The sequence below is a fragment of the Astatotilapia calliptera genome, chromosome 15, assembly GCF_964374335.1.
Source record: "Astatotilapia calliptera chromosome 15, fAstCal68.1, whole genome shotgun sequence".
Classification (NCBI taxonomy): domain Eukaryota; kingdom Metazoa; phylum Chordata; class Actinopteri; order Cichliformes; family Cichlidae; genus Astatotilapia; species Astatotilapia calliptera.
The window spans coordinates 23,234,575-23,255,926 of record NC_137436.1 but is presented as its reverse complement, the minus strand read 5'-3'; the positions used below and the strand labels follow the sequence as shown (position 1 = coordinate 23,255,926).

Here is a 21,352-nt window from a genome sequence, read left to right as displayed (position 1 = left end):
TCTTGTTGTGGTCACCTGTTGTCTTCCGGTATTTTCTCCGCAAGCGACCTTTCCTCGACCAATGAGATGAGCGGTAATCTGAATTGTCATACTCGAATTGTCATAAGTGTGCTGTCAGCTCATTGGTCACAAAGCAGGAGAGAGGCTGGGAATTATGTTTTCAAACAAAGCGTTAATTCCATTAAAAGTTATAGACTACTTTTGATTCTCACTGTATTACGGGACAAAGTGCGTCCCTTATTAGCTCAATACGGGACGTGTACTTTTTTTTCTAAATACGGGACGATTCCGTATTTTAAGGGACGGTTGGCAACCCTAACAGAGACATTCACGGAAGTGCTAGCTTGCATTGGTGTAATGTGGGTGTGCAATGCCCACAATGTAATCACGACGGTTTTTCGCTGCGTGATCTGTTTGAAACGCAAAGTGTGGAACAGTTAAAGCACCAGAAGTGTCTGCAACCGACTTCAACCATTCATCTCAGAGGGATCTGTATTCCGTTTTTCTACTGGATTAATGCACTGTATGTATTTGAGTTCACACTTGTATTATAATATCTCCGTGGGTAAGAGGGAAAATGTACCTTTGTTAACTGTTTAATCTTGGCTCTGTCTTTCAGCAGGAGAAGCCACTACAATTATTTTTGCACTGCTGAGATTTTGTTTCTGGATGGGTTTATATCAGTCACACATTGACGCTAGACATCTTTGAGTTACAGATGCTGACAAAGTTGAGAAAATAACCTGCAGTAGCAGTGGGTTACCAGTGCACAAAGCTGTTACTGGATAAGAAATAAATGCATTTATTTTTACAACCTTTTTATTTCCAGCGCTTACTTTATCATTCAGATTAAAAGAACCCCAAAGATAATCTGTGTTCTGGGCTGGTTAATTTAGCCAGGCTACGTTCTGCACATGCTATCACCACTGCTGTTTCTACCCTCACCATAAAAATGAATCTTGCATCAGAAGCAGAAGCCTGCATCTTGGGTCCTAATCAGTGTTGGTCAAGTTACTTGAAAAAAGTAATCAGATTACAATAATGCGTTACTTCTATCTCTGCTGTACTCTCCCTCCTTGCAAACAAAACAGTATGCGTTGGGTGGATGAGACAGGAAGTGTGCTGTGGGACAGAGATGTGAAGAACACTGGACACACGTGTGTTTCTCTTCTGACTGTGAAGCTTCAGAGTGGCAACAAGAAAAGATACACCTGCCAGTTTGAAGATAACAATACTGTGAAGATAGAAGCTCACTACACACCTGTCCTCATAGGTAGGATTTGTATAACAATTAGATCAGTTTGACCCATGACATTTGAACTCCTAGTATAAATAATAATTTGGATTTTTACAGCAGTTAAAGTTATTTAAATACTTTGACTAAAAGATATCAAATTTATAAAGAAATATTTTGAACTGTGTGTTCTCTAGGTACCCCAGATCGGTCTCCTCTGAACTACATCACGTGGGCTCTTCGCTTTGTAGGACTCACAGTGATGATTGTAATCACGGTTCTTGTGATCAGACACAAAGGTGAGACAATTCAGATCAGTAATGAGACAGATTACCAACAAAAAGACCTTTGAATTTATTCAGTGCTCTTGTTTTAGGAAGGAAAAAGCCACCTGAAGACACGAATGTGAGTTAAAAAAAACCTGAATTTTAAACACACAGGCTTTCTGTGGCTCACGAGTTGGGAGTTCACCTTGTAATCGGAAGGTTGCCGGTTCGAGCCCCAGCTTGGACAGTCTCGGTCGTTGTGTCCTTGGGCAAGACATTTCACCCGTTGGCTACTGGTGGTGGTCAGAGGGCCCGGTGGCGCCAGTGTCCGGCAGCCTCGCCTATGTCAGTGCGCCACAGGGTGGCTGTGGCTACAATGTAGCTTGCCATCACCAGTGTGTGAATGTGTGTGTGAATGGGTGGATGACTGGATGTGTAAAGCGCCTTGGGGTCCTTAGGGACTTGTTACGACCCGTCTAGGGCCAGGCCATAACATGAGCGAGGCACTCGCTTCCCTCCCCAAGACCCAAGCAGTCACACGCAACAAATCCGTTAGATGTGAAGTGATTTATTTACAAGGTGAATAAAGAGAACCAAAACGGGAGTGTCAACACTTCAGGGTGAGCCAAGGCCAAAACAATAAACAAAACAAACCTACACAAATCCCGCACCCCTGACCTTACCAAAACAAAGTCAAAAATAAAGACAGAGTCTGACCTCCTTAACTAACTCAAAACAGGAGAAAACGGGTGATCAAAAGAAATGGCAGCTCACCCCTACCCACTCCACTTCCACAACTTTCGCACGTATACTGCAGCCAGCGGCTACCACAGGACTACTGCTGGGTGATGAGGAGAAACGCGAGGGCCTCTCCCGCTGTAGCACTCCAGCCGCCTTTTATTGGGCGGGTCCTCCAGCTGGATCCAATCACGCCGGGGCAGTAAGTCCACGCACCAATCGGAACAGGGCCCTGGCACAGCTAAATTAACATAGACAAAAACACAGCACCTGCACAAACAAACACACGGACATACAAGTTCGTAACACCCCCTTCCATAAGAATTAAACAATCCTTCTAGTGTTTAATCCTAGACTACAAAATTGCTCTCGACAGGGCGTCCGCGATGACATTTTCCGTCCCTTTCTTATGCCTAATCTGCAGGTTGAAGTCTTGCAAGAGAAGGGACCAACGCATAAGTCTCTGATTTGAGTTCTGCATCTGGGAGAGAAAAACCAATGGGTTATGGTCAGTGAACACTTGAACAGGGATAGAGCTGGATCCGATATACACCTCGAAATGCTGTAGGGCTAACAACAAGGCAAGGGCTTCCTTTTCAATGGTACTGTAGTTCATCTGATGTTTGTTGCATTTTTTTGAAAAGTAACAAATTGGGCGATCCACGCCGCAATGGTCTTCCTGCATAAGGACAGCTCCTGCACCAACCGCACTAGCGTCAACCTCGAGCTTGAAAGGGGACATGAAATTCGGGGCCGTAAGAACAGGGGAACTGCACAGTAATGCTTTCGCAGACTCGAAAGCAGTCTGACAAACAGGCGTCCACACAAAAGGCTTCATCGGACTGATCAAATCGGTGAGAGGAACGACGACAGTGGCAAAGTTCTTACAAAACCCTCTATAATAACCACACATTCCTAGAAATCGGCGCAGCGCCCTTCTCGTTTGTGGGACTGGAAACTCAACGATCGCCTGTATTTTCGCGGTCACCGGCAGTATCTGTCCCTGACCCACCTGTTTTCCCAGATATGTGATGGTGGCTCTGCCAAATTCACATTTGGCTAGGTTCAACGTAAGCGAGGCCTCCTGAAAACGGCTGAAAACAAGAGAGAGTGTTTGTAAGTGGTCAGACCAGGTGGATGAGTAAATGACAACATCGTCCAGGTAGGCATCGCAGTTATTCACGCCCGCCAGTACTTTGGCCATAAGGCGCTGGAATGTAGCGGGTGCATTACGCAACCCAAACGGCATAACCGTATACTGGAGAAAATGGTCCGGTGTAACAAAAGCAGATATTTCAGAGGCTCGGGGAGTTAAAGGTACTTGCCAGTAACCTTTTAACAAATCAAGTTTGGTTACAAACGATGCCGATCCCACTCTATCAATACAATCCTCCATTCTAGGAAGAGGAAATGAATCAGGTTTGGTAACAGCGTTAACTTTCCTGTAATCATTACAAAACCGAGGAGTGTTGTCAGGTTTTGGTACTAGCACACACGGTGAACTCCATGCGCTGGCGCTCGGAAAGGCTAAACCGTGTTCTAAGAGATAGTCAACTTCCTTCTGCATTATCGCCCTTTTCACTGGGTTCACTCGGTAAGCATGTTGCTTAATCGGTTTATGTCCTTCCACATCAATATCGTGGCACAGAACCGCAGTTTGACGAGGGTGATCAGAAAAAAGTGATAAGTTGTTTTCTATCAGCTCAGTGATGTCAGCTCGAGCGGGTTCAGACAGGTGGACTAAATATGTGTCTAAATCATTTAAGATCTCCGAATTTTTCAACCGGCCGCTACCCAGCGCTTCACTTTTCTGGAGTAGCCCGTCATCAGAGGGTTCATAGGGAGAAACAGTACTAGCGGCGCACACTGGAGACGGCGCACCCGAAGGACTCCTCGAGTGAAACGATTTTAACAGATTAATATGACAAACCCTAGACTTTCTCCGGCGGTCTGGGGTCTGGATCACATAGTTGTTGTCACTGAGTTTTTGTTCCACCACATATGGGCCAGCGAACTGAGCTGATAAGCTGGACCCTACCACAGGCAACAACACCAACACTTTCTCTCCCGGCTGAAAACTTCTGCAAACAGCTTTTTTATCATAGCGAGTTTTCATTTTAGCTTGCGTATGTGACAGATTCTCTCGAGCTAACTGACATGCAAGGTGAAGCTTTTCCCGAAGTCCGCTAACATAATCCAGAACATTATGCTGAGTTTCAGAAGTTTCTGACAACCACCTCTCCTTCAGAAGGCGGAGGGGACCGCGGACCACGTGTCCAAACACCAGATCCATCGGACTGAATCCCAAGGATTCCTGAGTGACTTCTCTGACTGCAAACAACAATAACGGCAGACCCTCATCCCATTCTCTATCCGACTCTGCTCAGAACTTGCGCAGCATAGCTTTGAGGGTTTGATGGAATCTCTCCAGAGCACCTTGACTTTCTGGGTGGTATGGACTGGATTTTACATGATTTATGTGCAACTCCTCCACGACCTGTGCAAACATTTTTGAGGTGAAATTCGTTCCTTGGTCTGTTTGAACAACCTTTGGAAGCCCGAAAGTAGAGAAAAATTTAAGTAGTGCTTTTAGCACCGGTTTTGCTTTCAGCGTGCGTAGTGGAATTGCCTCTGGGTACCTTGTTGCTGAACACATTATTGTAAGTATGTATTGGTGTCCGGATTTGGTTTTTGGCAGGGGACCCACACAATCCAATATTACTTTTTCAAACGGCTCACCTATTACTGGAATAGGATGTAACGGAGCAGGTGGAATGGGTCTGTTAGGTTTCCCCGCCATCTGACATGTGGTACAGGTACGGCAATATGCCACCACATCAGCTTTCAACCCTGGCCAAAAGAAGTTGCGCAACACCCGATGATATGTTTTGTTCACCCCAAGATGTCCAGCCATGCTGGCATCATGCGCTAAGCTAAGCACCTGCCCTCGATGTGGCTTCGGCACCACCACCTGCGTAGCACCAGGCAAACCACACCGGTCAGAGGACCACCTCCTCATAAGAACTCCATCTCGCAAAAAATAAGAAGTGGGTGATTCCCTTCCTGCACTCTTAGCTGCAGATAGAAAACAGGGAGCCAGTGATGAGTCATTCTGCTGAGCGGTTATCAATGCATCCCTATTCAATTTCTCATCCAGCTCTGGCATCAGTTTCATCACATCGCTTTTTGTTCTGTCACTCTCACGGCTGGGAGATATTCTCCCATCTGGCGTCGCCATAAACGTGTCAGCAACATCCACAACGTCATCAAATTTGCGTGACTGCGCACGAGTGATTGCACAAACAGGAAACACATTTAACAAAGGGGCGGCAACCTCAGTGACAGAAGAAATAGGCGTTTCCACCACTTCAGGCGGTGGGAAAACTGTTCCCCCAGCCAAGTCATTTCCTAAAATAAACGAAACCCCTTTAATCGGCAACTGGGAACTCACCGCAACTTTGACATGCCCCGTTTTCACGGGCGAATGTAAATGGACTTTGTGTAACGGCGCCCGAAGAACGCTCATCTTAATTCCCCAAACCAACACATCTGAATCACAAGCAGTTTTATCTGACAATGGTAGTACACTATCCAACATAAACGACTGATGCGCACCTGTGTCCCGAAGAATAGTAACAGGCACTTTGTCCCCCTCTTCTCCCGTCACAGAAACAAAGCCTTTCGTGATGAACGGTTTAAAACGTGGCTCTATTTCTGCATCCACATGGTGCAAATCACGGGTGAGAGTGGAATGCGATTTAGGCAAAGGGACAACTTTGATGAGACCTACGCCCGCTGGATTTTTAGAGCCTTTGCGCTGCTCTTTCCTCCGGAGCGCAGGACAGACAGCGATCAGATGTCCGGGTCCGCGACAATAAAAACAGTCGCGATTAACACCATCCTCCTGTCTATCTTTCAGTCCTATCTTTGGTGACTTTATCTTCCTTTCCTGTCCCACCCTAATATTCTGTGAGACAGCGGCCGAAAATATAGTTTTGTGGGTGAGAGTAAACTCATCAGCCATCACTGCTGCTTTAGCAAGTGAGGTCACCTTTTGCTCATTCAGATAAATAACTACTTGGTCCGGCAAACATTTTTTGAATTCCTCTAACAAAAGAAGCTCTTTCAGCCCCTCGAGATCCTTTACTTTACTGGCCTGCAACCATCGTTCAAACAGGCGACTTTTCTCACGGGCAAACTCCACAAATGTCTGATTGGCGGTTTTTTCACACTTCCTAAATTTTTGACGGTAGGCTTCTGGGACGAGCTCATATGCCTGCAACACAGTCTTCTTCATGACGTCATAATCCAGGCTATCCTCAATTGATAAACTGGTACACACCTCCTGGGCTTTGCCAACCAATTTGCATTGTAACAGCAGCGGCCAAAATTCCTTCGGCCAACTTAACGCGGCCGCTATACGCTCAAAAGCGTTAAAATAGGAATCCACTTCGGCCTCACGAAACGGGGGAACCAGTTTAACGTGTTTGGTGATGTCAAAACCTGTCGGGACCGCGGTGGACGTACTAGGATGACTAGAGGCAGATGTGGAGGGCTTTCGCTCCAGCTCCAAAGCTCTGACACGGAGGTGCATTGCTTGTACCTCAAGCTCTTTAGCACGGGCTTCCACCTCCCTAATACGGAGGGTCAAACGGAGATCTTCCGTAGACCGCCCCGCCAGGGGTTCCCCGGCCGTACCAGACCCAGCTGCTTCAGGCTTCGCCCCAGCAGCATCAGAGTCCGCCTCGGCTGTGTCAGAGCCCGCCTCAGCCGCATCAGAGTCCGCCTCGGCTGGTAGCACGTTAACAGGCCCTTTGGCATCCGACCCCGGCTCAGCCTCCGGAGCCACCTTCACACCCCCGCCATCAGGCTGCTCTACAGCTGCCTGCGGGGCAGGAAGAACGCCTCGCTCCACCAACTCTGCACACAAAGCGTCCCTAACCACCGCTTTGCGGGCACCATAGGACACTTGAACATCATAACAACTAGCAATGATAAGCAAATCCGCCTTCCTGCACTTCACAATTCTATCCCACGAAGGCGAAGTAACAAAATCATCCAAAGAAAACTCCATAATTCCACACACCTACCACCCCCACACCCAAGAAAACCGCCAACAGACCAAACACACGCAAAAACCCACAGAAAAAGGCAGAGGACGAGCCCCCAATTCATGTTACGACCCGTCTAGGGCCAGGCCATAACATGAGCGAGGCACTCGCTTCCCTCCCCAAGACCCAAGCAGTCACACGCAACAAATCCGTTAGATGTGAAGTGATTTATTTACAAGGTGAATAAAGAGAACCAAAACGGGAGTGTCAACACTTCAGGGTGAGCCAAGGCCAAAACAATAAACAAAACAAACCTACACAAATCCCGCACCCCTGACCTTACCAAAATAAAGTCAAAAATAAAGACAGAGTCTGACCTCCTTAACTAACTCAAAACAGGAGAAAACGGGTGATCAAAAGAAATGGCAGCTCACCCCTACCCACTCCACTTCCACAACTTTCGCACGTATACTGCAGCCAGCGGCTACCACAGGACTACTGCTGGGTGATGAGGAGAAACGCGAGGGCCTCTCCCGCTGTAGCACTCCAGCCGCCTTTTATTGGGCGGGTCCTCCAGCTGGATCCAATCACGCCGGGGCAGTAAGTCCACGCACCAATCGGAACAGGGCCCTGGCACAGCTAAATTAACATAGACAAAAACACAGCACCTGCACAAACAAACACACGGACATACAAGTTCGTAACAGACTAGTAAAGCGCTATATAAATATAGGCCATTTACCATTTTTACCATTTCTAATATAAAGACTTTAAATGGCACAGAAAAACATAATCTGTATGTTTACAATTTAATCTGCCATGATGCTTGATCGCAAATGTTTATAGGATTACTGGGTAGTTTTTTTTTATTATCTTGTTGCCCCAAATAAGTCTAGAGCGTTGTGTACTTTTTTTTTTTCCATTATGCACCAGAAACAAACAGATAAACAAATAAACAAGTAAACAAATAAAAAAAAATCATATTCAATCTAATTTAAATATCGTAAAATCACAACGGCAATCACCTCAAGATGGTTTGTATTCAAAGGTAAAGACCCTACAACAACTAGAGAGAAAACCCCAATGATCAAACAACCTCTTTGAAAAACGCGCTTGGCTACAGTGGGAAGGAAAAACTCCCTTTCAAGAGGAAGAAGCCTCAGACAGAACCAGTCTCAGGGAGGGGCAACAATCTGCTGAGACCAGTCTGTGACCCAACTGATCTCAACTGATCGTTGTGTCCCTGTCACACACTTATTTCTCAGCTCTTTGGGAGATTTTTTTCTTTCTGCTGTAAATGGCAGGAAACACTATGACCTCATTTTTGGTTGCCATAATTATTTTTCTTCAGTGGCAGCAGAACATGTTTTTAAGACTTCAGAAATGCTCACAGTTAATTTAAATCTTTAAGTGATAGTGAAATAGCCATTAGTAAGTAAAGTAAAAAAAAACTAACAGTTGTATGTAAAGCATTACTGTCTCCATTCAAAAACAATCTCATACTGTGAGCAGACATGCAGATACTGCAGCTAAGCATCTGGTGCATGCACCTCAAAGGTCAAGTGCTCTGTTTCCTGCACTCTTTAGCTGGGCTAAAAAAGATTTTCCAAAAACCTAAGACAACTATTTCCTCCTGTGTACTACACCTGTTATGGAGGACATCTTAACCTGAGTCTCCCAAAATTATCTGACATTTGTGTGAAAATTGCTTAACGATGGCAGTAGTACTAGTACTAGTAGTACTGTGAAATTATGTAAATGTGCTACCCTCAGTCTCCACCAGTGTGATCATTGCTAGCTAATTTAAACTAGCTAAGGATACCTTTTAGATGACCTAGTATTTTATTTTAAATATAATTAAATTTTGATCTCAATGAGTTTCCCTTGATGATTTACCTGTGTTGTTTTTCGCAGGTACATTATGTTGGTGACCGTGATGATGACACAGTGAACTATGAAAATGTGAGAAACAGGACAGCTGATCGTGAACTGGACTGAACGTCAGAGCACCACCTTCTGTTAACCAGAACAAAAATGAATCTTTGTTTTTAATTAGATTTTTCTATTTAAAAAAATAATATCTTTCACTTTCCCCATAAGTTTTTTTTTTAATGCTTCATAATCTCATGACATCTTTTTGAATATTGACCAAACTACGTATAACAATATTGCTTGCGTAACAAAACATTGCTTATATGAGCAATGTCCTGAAATCAGGTTTCGTCATTTTCAGTCGAATTTGTGTTGCACTTACTGCAAATAATATGCTTCAAAACAAGGAAGTTCTCACTTTCCTATTTTGTAATCTGTTGTTCTCTTGCATTTCATTTGAAAGTTTACCTCTCCACCTGTGTTCAATCAGCCAGTCACTCACCGACCATACACTTTGTTGTATTATTACCATACTCTTTGTTTAAAAGTAAGCAGCGACTGTGTCCTGCACTGCTTCTGAAGTCCTGCTTTGGACTGTGGACCCTGTTTTGGACGGTCACAACCTAAATAAGTTCACCACTAAAATAATGCCCCCCCCCCCCCCCCCCACACACACACACACACACACACACACACAGGGGAAATTTCATCAGCCCTGTAGTTCTGTAGCCTTCTTTCTTTTCTGACTGTGAAGCATCAGAATGGACACGATAATAGATACACCTGTAAATTTGGTGAGGAAAAACCATGGGACGATAGGATCTTGCTATCCACATGTCATCATGGCCAGGATTATTTTAAAAAATTAATTAACCTAAGATATGCAAATTCAGTGTGGAGTTTTACTCTAGTCTCCAAGTGCTTTATTGGCTACAATAGTACAAGGAAAAGAGATGTATGAAAAAAAAATGTTTCAGCGATCATTGCAGCGATCAGGCCAAACCAGTACGGTTTTCATCCATCTAATTAAGGTGAATTTTTTTTAAGCTGTGTTTGCAGGCACAGATGTTACATAATCCAAGTTCTTTTAAAATAATGTTGGTGGTTTGTGATGATGTCAAAGAGGAAATGGAAGCATCAGACAGACCATCGGCAGAGAAAAGCCTCATAACGTTTGCGCGCTGACAGAACGGCACAGAATGGTCCTGCTTACATTTATTCTAATTCTTGTGCTTCAGTGTGAAGGTAAAGCCTCCTTTATTTTTATTGCTTACTTTGATAACCACTTTGATAGCTTCATACAAGTTTTTTTTGTTACTTGTTAAAATTAGTCAATATTTCGGAAGACAGAATTGTGGCATGAGCGTGAGTTCAGTTTGGAAACAAATTTAAACTTGATTTGTGATCTTCTGACAAATCCAAAGCCATTTCAGTATAATACAAAGAAATCTTTGGACATTGAATGATTCTAAAAAGAAAAAAAGGGGGGGGGGGGGGACAAACCTCTTGCACTCAGTTTATTCATTTTTTTGTTTGAAGATGACCATGTGTGCTATATACACATTTTTCTGAATGTGCTCTTTTCTTTGCAGTGGGGGTCAGTGAAACCAAACACGTCTTGTATCTAACACCTGGAAATGATGTCATTATGCCCTGTGACAATGTGCCTGATACATGCTCCATGGTTATCTGGGCTTACAGCAAACATGAGTCTCAGACAATAAATATGGTTCATAATGGAATTGTTGAGAAGAACTCAGCTCAAGCTGACAGACTGAGTCTGCACAGTAACTGTTCACTGAGTATTAACAACATCACTGCAGAGGATGCCGGTCAATACTTCTGTCGGCCTGAGGGGAACGCTGATCAGGACACAACTGTGGACCTAAATATTTTGACCAGTGAGTATTTAGACTTCCATGGACTTCCATATATCCATATCTGTGAATGACACCGTACATTAAGCATTAAACACACCCATTATCACCACACTTACTATTATACAGCATTGATTTCCCTCTACACGTGTCATGTAATTGAATGTATCACCTTCTTGGGGAATTAAAATTCTCGTGTTGAAACATGGAGACAGGTCCTTAAATGAAAAGAGTTTTTATTTCATTGGATGAGAGCAGTAAATCTGGCCATGGCTTATGTATTCATTTCAAATTTTATATTCTAAATTAGTAAAACTACTATTAGATAATCACTTATTTAAGCTATTAAAATACCAGGAGAAAAATAGAACTTATTTGTAATGTCTCATAAGGTTTCTCACATTTAGGAAGATAATCCAGATGTTTTGAACTTGCATAACTGTTTTCACTCGTGTTCTCTGCTCAGTTTCAGCATTTCCATCAGACACTGATCCAAAGGACGATGGAAACGTCACGTTAGAGTGCTCTCTGTTTAGATACTATCCCTCTCCTTGTAAAGAAAACAGTATGCGTTGGGTGGATGAGACAGGAAGTGTGCTGTGGGACAGAGATGTCAAGAACACTGGACACACGTGTGTTTCTCTTCTGACTGTGAAGCTTCAGAGTGGCAACAAGAAAAGATACACCTGCCAGTTTGAAGATAACAATACTGTGAAGATAGAAGCTCACTACACACCTGTCCTCATAGGTAGGATAACATCAATAAGAAAAGTAAATTAAGATAAGATGGGATATAAGAGTGAGTCACTTTTAAAAAAGTGAATTACATACTTTTTAATGACTTTTGAAAGACTTTTAATGCTGACTACTTTGAATCCTCTGACAGATTCCACCCCAAACAAGGCTTTCATCATCATTGGTGCTGTGATGCTGGTGCTGGTGGTTGCCGTCATCGCTGCTGTTTTCATCAAATACAGGAGGCGTGCTAAAGTGACAGAGGGTTAGTAATTATAGTACATATAAATGTGGTCATTCTTGGGTCATCTACTTATCATCTAGTTCATCTAATATTATTATTACTATTATATATTATTACAAGAGCTCTGTCCCATTTTGAGCAATCTGCAATAATTGCAGCTTAATGTTAACTTGTGAAAATGCTACATTTTCACTGCGGTTACTTCAGTCTAATATACTTTGCACTGGAAAATTGATTTAAGAAGCTCTTGTTATGTCTGGTTCGGTTTGGGTAAGACGGAAAAACAGCCGAGTCCGTGTAGGTGACAAACATAGTGATTTTATTGCACACTTCTAAGACAGAAGCATGGGAAGACAAGCGTACAGCCACAGATCTCCAAAGAGTGGACCGCTCCCCCTCCTTATATAAGCTATGATGACGTCACACAGTCAGACCTTACTGGAAATGATAACAGTTTGGGCCTGTTCAGAGAGTTTACCTAATATGGACATCAACTGCTAGTTGTTAGAGAAAAACAAGTGTGTATTACATTGTGCATTTTGTGAAAGTGTATCTATCAGAAAACTGTCCTCAGATGACCCTCCTATTATTACTAAGTGTGTGTGTACACATTCATGTGTTGTATAAGAGCGTGCATGTACTTTCCAGGCCTGTGTACGTGCAGAACGGAACATAGAACCAAGGCAGGGTCCAGCAGGCCCCACAGGCTTCTGAGTGATTACAGAACTGTGAAACAGCTTTAAGCAAATAACATGAATAGTACAGAACAACAATAGACTGATTAGAGTACTGATAATCTGTGTAGATTAATGTTAACCTAGATATGGTTCAAAGATTATTCTGTCAACTGGTTCAACAATGGTAACTGATTAATGATTGATACTTCTGATTATAACTGTGATCATAAGAATACAAAATAAAATATCTCCTGGTCACATTCCTCCTCTTTGGGCTGGCTTGCCAGCCCAACTCACACCAGGATTTATTTCCAAACCAAACAAACACGTTATGACACTTATCAATCCCAACGCCTCCGTTGTTTTCCAATTTTCCCACAACCCAGCTGTTCTTTAAGCTTCGGACTCGAGTTTCAGGCTGACACGCTTCAGGCCCCTTTACCACCTCCTCTTGGAGTGACGAAACGCCCTCGGATTCTTCTTTCTTCGACTTCCGGGGTTAGACCACCCCTCAGTCGCTACACAGATCTGTGTGTTTGGTGTCCGTTGTGACCGCCGTGTCCCCCTTTTTGCCAAAAGCCTCTCGAACCACGTCGGTCTCTGGTGTTCCTAGATTTCGCCAACCCCTTCCTGGTTATCGCTGTGATTATGGGATCCATCTTCTCAAGGAGCCCCAAGGCCATGACACTTGACCCCAGTTGCTGTGAAGGGTCCCCATATCTCCGTGTCCCCGTCTGGTGTCTGCTCCCTTGTCTGCAAGAGACAGAAAACCAACACCTCTCCTGCGCTGGCTCACCTAACCTAATGTTGTTGACTTTGTTTATTCCAATCCTATGCCATGCTTATGTGTGTAAGCGTGCATGCTTTCAACCCTCTGCACGTGAAGTCAATAGCACCAATATATCAATCCGATCCGTTGTCGGATGAAGCTTTTGACCTTCACAGACTAAGTGCCAGCTCCTTATAAGCACATTTGCAAGGTGTGTATAAAAATGAACAACAGACCTCAAACAAATTGGGCATTCTTAATTCTAACTTGAGTGTAATACTCAGTTTCTGATCATCTAATTATGCTTCTCACTCGTTCCCTAAATTGTCTAGAAACCTTTAATTTTGCCATACCTAAATTATTAAAACACAGACCAAATGATATACCCCCTATATAGCTTTTACCTTTATGAGCACACTTCAATAATGAGCAACAACTTGCAATCTGTACCAAAAAATCTTCATGGTCCCACCTGCAATTAAAGATCAGATGCATTTTATACCTGTTTTAATTCCTCCTTATATAGAACCTCCTCAGTTTCAGGTTAGTAGCGATTAGTCTCAATCAATCGTTCTAGTTGTATTTTGCAATTCAGCTAAAAAGCAAACCTGTTAAAGTAAACAGCTTATTTACAACCACCTGCAAATCATAAGAGTAATAAACGGTTCAGCACAACAGACAAGTATCATGTTCAGGTTTCTCCAATCATTAAATCACTATTATTGCCGGAATTTGCTTTATTCACCCTTTGGGCAATGTTATTCCAAGAGAGAGAGCCCCTAATGGCCAGCTAGTGGGCTCTAGGTCAAACTGTCCCCAAATTTGTTATTTGTTATTATTACTTGTTTTCATGTCACTTGTCTGTTTTCTACTGCACCCTTCTCACCAAAGCAAAGCAAACATTAGCAGCACATTGACCGTAGTCAGGCATCCTCATTCCATAGGTGCTATAAAACATTTCCTGTAAAAGAATCACAGTTTTCAAGACAGGGTGTGTCTCCCCCAACACTCTCACCAGAATACAGTGTAATAGCATCCCCCACTCCTAACCCATAAACACCGTTTCTTCACACATCCGCCCAGAAATCCTGTAATAGAAAAACATTAAAACTGTAACCCTGTAGGGAAGAAAATGTAAATGGTTACGCTGCGCAGTTACCTCTGTAAACAACACAAGACACAAAAATGGCATTTACAGGTTCACTCATCCTCGAATATTTTGTCATCCTTCTACTCCTGTAAAAAAAAAGAAACACACATAAATTCATCCACCCTTTTATCCTATCTAGGTGGAGGTGGTTAACCTTGAGTCATGGTCAAGTCTGGTCATCTTTTACCAGTCAGTCCGTTTGTTTTTATTTCCAGTCTTTCATCCATTCATCCATTCTTTCTTTCTTTCTTTGCTGATAGTGAAACCTGTCGTCGCATTTAGTTTCCACACTCAGCAAAATGACGTCATCTCAAAAAGAAAACAAGAACTTGAATTTGGATTACCTCGCTGAATCCTTTTTTCAAACAGGGACTCTCGTTTCTAATTGTCCCCACAAGTGTTTCCTCCAGAACCCATTTCAATGCGGAGAAACTCACTTACAACAATTTTCTCGCCGACGTGTAATGCTTGTAATTTCCGTTGTGCAGATCTGCTTAAAGAAAAGATTCACAAACAAAAATCAGTGCACTGTTCAAAATATAAAACAAAATAAAATGAAAAATAACAAAAACAAAATGCAGACGCCCGGGTCTTAGGACTTGTCACTGAATATTCCTCCCATCAATAAAAATACCAAACCTAAACCTACACAGAGTCAAATCAACACCACTGCAACCTTTTCATATTCATAAACCTATATGTTTTGCGTTCGTGAAACAAAATTGAACCATTAAGTAAGTTGAGCTCTTGAAATGTTTTAATTCTCTTAATTCTGCCAGTTTATTTCAACACTTATTCAATGACTTTTATTCAACTACTACTTGGTCACTCGAATTTTACCTGTTCAAATTGCCTAGGGTTCAACAAAGTCTAGATCCCCGTTATCATGAACCTGGAACGGGTGTACGATGATTTCCTTACAGTAATTTAGAATCATCACTCAACCTAGCTCTACTACTGGCACTGCGTGACTTTTTTCCCACTGGAAACCCGAATTTAGTACAGAACTTTAATGCCTCAGGCAATCGTGCTCAAGGGCTGTCCCCCCTTCTCTTCTTCTTTGTCCGTGTGTTCCTCCTTTATTAAATCTCCATCACAATGACGTGGCGCTCTGAAATAAAACTCACACTGTTAATTCCTCGTTTTCACTCTGCACCACTGCTCAGAGGGTTTTCTTTTCTTTTTAGTGTACAGTAAACAATTAAGTCGAGGCCTTAAGCCCCAGATATCTCGCACGGGCATCGTTTTCATAACCAAACCGCTCCGGACTCTGCTCCCCAGACCACACAAATGCCCTCTGGGCTTATTATTATAGCAAATTCTGTATTTGACGTTGTCGTGTGCAGCATTGAGCCTTTGTCAGTAAAGCATTCTTCATTGCAGCAGCTGGAGCATTGTGTGTCACTTCTTAGTAAATTAAATCAACATTTTGATTTTAGTGCATGGGTATGTATCAGTTTTTACTCCCTCAACAAGTGCATAAGTGTTCATGTGTGTGTTTCCCTTCATTCTAAGTAGGCGCATGCAGAAGTGTGTATTCGTGTGTTGGTGTATGTTTGTGTTCATCACCTTCCTGTTCTGTAGTTTAGGTAAACCAGCGGCCTGACGCATGGCCTAGGGTCCTCCCCTCCTCTTTGGGTCTGTTTTCATCCGCTGTTGCAGCTGCCTGCATCTTCTCCTTGTAACTTGACCCTTTTGCTTCTGTATGGTCTTTCATGGTTTACTCCTGCTGTTGGAGCTTTGCGTCAAGTCTGACGACCTCCTGCTCCAGCAAGCTTGCGCCTGATTACAAGTCCTGTACGTGAAACTCCAAGTCTGACTGATGAGTTCAACTAGCAGCCAGCTCCTCCGGAGCCATGCTCAATTTCTGTTCTGATGCCTTGAGCTCTTACTGAGGGCAAACACCTCAGAGTCTTTCCTTCCACGTCAGATTGGAGTCTGTTTATGTTGTCCTTACTCTGCTCCACGGCCTTCTGCAGCTCTTCCGTTCGGCTCTTCTCAGAGGTCAGCATTCTTTTGCTCACCGTCCCTCTTCCTCCGGGCTTAATGCGCGTCTCGTCACAGCTCTGTCAGCTGACGCAGCCTGGGAATTTCCCCCGTGTAGTGAAACGGGCTTTAGGTTTAGTGTTCTCCGTCTCTGCTGCATGAGATCGCTCTTTTGCAGCACTGTTGACATCCTCAAATTGTTGTTGTGAGTCCAGCTGCTGTGGCCTTCAGGGGTCAAAGGGTCAAAGATGGTCGATGGTAGAGGGGAGGGTAGGAGTCCAGGTCAGCTTCGGCTTTCAGAAAAAACAAAAACAAACAAACAAAACTGCTTCCCCGCCCGGACACCTGGAACTCCACCAGCTGCGTGAAAGGCAATGAAATCCTGGCTCACGCTTTTGGCTATACTTAAAGTTCACAAGCTCCTGACGTTTAAATAGGAGGCAGCCAGGTCTAACCTTCTTAATCAATCAATGCAGTAGAAGGCAATCACTCATAGATTACCTGGCCATTAAGGGCGTCCCAAAATTCCCTCGGTAGGCCAACCGAGCTTAAACATACAACGCGTCCGTTGCATGTGGCGTCTGCCAAAACGCTGAACAACTGCATTCCTAGAGAGCCTAGCTTCTCAGTCCTAAACGAATTTACCTGTTTAAAAGCCTCACGGTGAGCTCTGAGCCCCCCCTGTCAATTATCTGAAGCCCGAGACCGTCTCTGCTACCCTATTAAAACCAAATTAACCCTACACTACCGATTGACTGGCTGGCATTCCCAGTCAACCCACATTTAACCTCTTAAACCGTATTTATTTATTTCCACACACCTTAAACCGTATTAACTTAAACACATAACTTCTTAACTCAAAATTCACCCCCAAAATGAACAACAATGAATTTAGTCAGACTACTATGCCCTATTTTACAACTAATTAGTCAAGATCACTATGGACCAACGCCAGAAGCCCAGACTGAGTGAATATTATTTAATTAAATTTAGTTTTAACTTCCAATATAGCGCCTTTGGATAAAAATCAACAGGTGGCACTCACCTTTTCTTATGACGCCTGGCGTCACTCAGACAGGCTGCTGGCCTCCGCCCCTGTTTGTCACCCACACGATAGCTGCAAGCTCCCCTCCTCTCCAACCGGAGTTTCGGCACCAAGTTGTTATGTCTGGTTCGGTTTGGGTAAGACGGAAAAACAGCCGAGTCCGTGTAGGTGACAAACATAGTGATTTTATTGCACACTTCTAAGACAGAAGCATGGGAAGACAAGCGTACAGCCACAGATCTCCAAAGAGTGGACCGCTCCCCCTCCTTATATAAGCTATGATGACGTCACACAGTCAGACCTTACTGGAAATGATAACAGTTTGGGCCTGTTCAGAGAGTTTACCTAATATGGACATCAACTGCTAGTTGTTAGAGAAAAACAAGTGTGTATTACATTGTGCATTTTGTGAAAGTGTATCTATCAGAAAACTGTCCTCAGATGACCCTCCTATTATTACTAAGTGTGTGTGTACACATTCATGTGTTGTATAAGAGCGTGCATGTACTTTCCAGGCCTGTGTACGTGCAGAACGGAACATAGAACCAAGGCAGGGTCCAGCAGGCCCCACAGGCTTCTGAGTGATTACAGAACTGTGAAACAGCTTTAAGCAAATAACATGAATAGTACAGAACAACAATAGACTGATTAGAGTACTGATAATCTGTGTAGATTAATGTTAACCTAGATATGGTTCAAAGATTATTCTGTCAACTGGTTCAACAATGGTAACTGATTAATGATTGATACTTCTGATTATAACTGTGATCATAAGAATACAAAATAAAATATCTCCTGGTCACACTCTACATTGTGATTATTGATTCTACTTTTTCTTCCAGACATTCAAAAACCCACCCAACCCAAACATGTAAGTATATTGATACACACTATATATGATATGTTTTCACATATAACAGAAATACCTTTGTTTAATATTAATATAACCTTTACAAATGAACTTTTTTCTTGCACATTATTGCCACTGATCACTCGGAAAATTGCAACATGCTGACCGTGCCACAGTATATGATGACAATGTGTTCTTCCCTTTTCTTGTTTAGAATGAGGAAATACTTCAAGGAGTCTTGGGCCAGCTGATCTCGGTAAATAGTTCATGTATCTATAATAAATATAGTAATGAACATAGTAATAAATTAAATTATCATTTATATAATTCATTGGCTTAATTTGCTGTCTAAAGTATTCCAGTTAAACCTGGATTCATCAGATTACTGTGTATGCTGAACCCGAATACGGTATTCGGAGAGGCACAAATAACGTGTTTTTTTACGAATACTTATTTCGAACAAATACTTTAAAAATATATTTGTATTCGGGAACAAGAAAAACTTTATATCAAAAAGCTGAGTTTCCTTATGAAACCGCTGTGCATGACTGGATGAGTGAGTGACGTGTGAAAGAGGTGACTGACACAGGCTGCTCCACACAACTACAGAGACAGTTCGGCTGAGCGAAAAAAGACTGAACTGCATCACTATTCTTGTTGAATAGATTTTTTTGTACCTTAACTGGGTTCCGGACGCTGTTTATAACTTTCGCGAAGATCGGGAGACTATTCCATTACGCTGCATTACTGACGACTGCAGTCTTCGTTCTGTTTACATAGCTCTGTTAGCTCGGTCATTTACAAATAGGCTGTTGACAGAGTAACGTTAACGTTCGGTTAAAAGGTTAGAACAATGCTTGTGTAGTTGTGTCGAATTTTATGCATTTGTGGAAACATTTTACAATCAGTACTGTAGGTGAAACCAAAGCGATATGTAATGTGTGCAAAAGTCAAATCGACAGTGGCAGATATATCAAACATCTGTCAACATCTGCTATGCATAATCACATGCATTTAAAGCATCCTCTCTTGGTACTGTCTTCATTATATTAAATTATTAAAACCAGGACACTACATCCATCTGTTATTTAAAGTCTGTATGTATAGAGAGGGGAAAAAATACATACCTGTGACTAAGTGGACAGGTGCACTTTGCAGCAGTTTAAAGCTGGTTTGAGATGCAATGAGTAACTGAGGAACAACAATTACTTTTTTTTGGCACAATGGCATAATAACCTCAGCCTGCTTGTAATTCCTCTTCTCTGACTTCACTGGTTTTAGTGGACGTTTTAAAAGGGTTTTTTGGTTAGTTTCACCCTTTTATACAGAATTTTACTAAAATAAGAGTAAAGCCAAAATCAAGTCTTTATTTGAAAGTTAACATTTAGTTTTTGAGACTATGTTTGATCATCATGTGTCTGAAATAGAACCTAAAGTAGTTTTCATTCATGTCTTTGCTTTTTGAACCACTGTGTTTGCTTTCAGGATGAGCCAGAGAGCAGCATCACCTATGCTACTATTGACCACACTGATCAAAATGCCTCACTGAGGAAAACTGTAACTATTGTTTTTTTGTTTTTTACTTATATTCCATTTTAAAATTACTTTTGGGCTATATAACAGTTGTAGATTCATGTTTTATTCATTAACCCATTTGATTTGAATCAGTGAATTTTTTGAGAAACAAAAAAAGCAAAAAAAAAAAAAAAAATCTACTCTCTAGTGTCTGTGAAGGTTCTCAGTCATCCAGGTCATCTTTGCAAGCTCCTTTGACTCTACTCTCTAGTGTTTGTTATGGTCTGAATTATTTAAATCCTTTAATTTTCTGTTATACAGGTTAAAAAGGAGGAAGCGGTGACTTATTCTGCAGTGAAGACAAAGGTAGAAAGTGACCCCAGCGGCTTCTACAGTATCATCAGCTAAACTTACCAAAAATAAATCAGAGGAAATAAAACATCTCATAATGTCACTGCTTTTATTTAAGCTTGCTGTTGTCAGAGATAAACATAACCCTACATCTTTGTCAGCTTCAAATACATACAAACATGAAATATGGCAGCATTACCGTAAAATACATGAGTTCATCCAACTAAAGAAGTAAAAAGTTGTTTTTGTATAATTGTGTGTGTGAGTGTTTTTGACATGTTATTTAATTTTTTAGTTTAAGTCATCCATAAATTAAATTGTTCTCCTCATGGTCCTGGGTATTTGACCTAGGTGTTTGAGCTTGGTTGACTTGTTCTTGATTTTTGCAGAATATTGAGTTTCCGATGTTCAGTGTAGAGTGCCTCTGTTACTTAAGTTCTAGTTCTTAGTTCCTGTTTAAATTAATTCCTTCTCCGTCTTTACTCGGGTTGTCCTCCTCAGCGTCCACAGTGTGTAGTCAGTCATGTCAGAATCATAGAACTATGAGGAGGAATAACAATTAGATGTCCAAATGGGGAAACAAGTCAACAAGTCCAGATTCAAAACAACTGATTTTATTTTTAGGTTAAGCTTAAGGTGCTGATAAAAATATATAGGAAAAAGAAAAAGGGGAGATGGCAGTCCCAAAATGGCAATAAACAAAGGAAACAGAAATAACAAACTATGCAAAGAAAAATTTTGCACTAGCAACAGTTCCTCACAACTGAACCACAACACAGTACTCAGCTGGGTAAATGATACTGATGTATATTTTAATTTTGGAAGACTGTCAGAGCAAATAAATCAAACAGCCTGTTAGCAGTGTCTTTCATTGAAAGCACTTGCGTGTAGTCTATTTGCAGACACGGATGTGAAGAAATCCAAACTCATGACAGAATGGGTGGCGTGTGATGGGCTCAAAGACAAAACAGCAGCAACATAAAGATAGAGAA

At 42.2% G+C, this 21,352-nt stretch overlaps 1 protein-coding gene across 2 annotated transcripts; it reads left to right on the top strand.

The window, feature by feature from the left end:
- The first annotated feature begins 305 nt into the window (after positions 1 to 305).
- LOC113007040 (uncharacterized) lies at positions 306 to 20,613 on the top strand. 2 transcript variants are annotated; one of them, XM_026143365.2, is made up of 12 exons: positions 306 to 523; positions 1,092 to 1,273; positions 1,432 to 1,533; positions 1,611 to 1,639; positions 9,204 to 9,251; positions 10,754 to 11,062; positions 11,505 to 11,786; positions 11,925 to 12,038; positions 18,487 to 18,515; positions 18,709 to 18,750; positions 19,980 to 20,051; positions 20,331 to 20,613. In XM_026143365.2, the coding sequence occupies exons 6-12, from the start codon at positions 10,810 to 10,812 to the stop codon at positions 20,415 to 20,417; spliced, it is 879 nt and encodes a 292-aa protein (XP_025999150.2). In that variant the 5' UTR covers positions 306 to 523; positions 1,092 to 1,273; positions 1,432 to 1,533; positions 1,611 to 1,639; positions 9,204 to 9,251; positions 10,754 to 10,809; the 3' UTR covers positions 20,418 to 20,613. The 2 variants fall into 2 exon arrangements, with proteins under 2 accessions (XP_025999150.2, XP_080145808.1); XM_080289682.1 differs by lacking the exons at positions 306 to 523; positions 1,092 to 1,273; positions 1,432 to 1,533; positions 1,611 to 1,639; positions 9,204 to 9,251 and adding an exon at positions 9,699 to 10,406.
- The last annotated feature ends 739 nt before the right edge of the window (positions 20,614 to 21,352 follow it).

Coding starts and splice junctions, on each gene's coding strand:
- LOC113007040 (XM_080289682.1), top strand. CDS start 10,361: ATGGTCCTGCTTACATTTATTCTAATTCTTGTGCTTCAGTGTGAAG. Junction 10,407..10,753: donor TCTTGTGCTTCAGTGTGAAG/GTAAAGCCTCCT, acceptor TTTTCTTTGCAG/TGGGGGTCAGTGAAACCAAA. Junction 12,039..18,486: donor GCGTGCTAAAGTGACAGAGG/GTTAGTAATTAT, acceptor TTTTTCTTCCAG/ACATTCAAAAACCCACCCAA.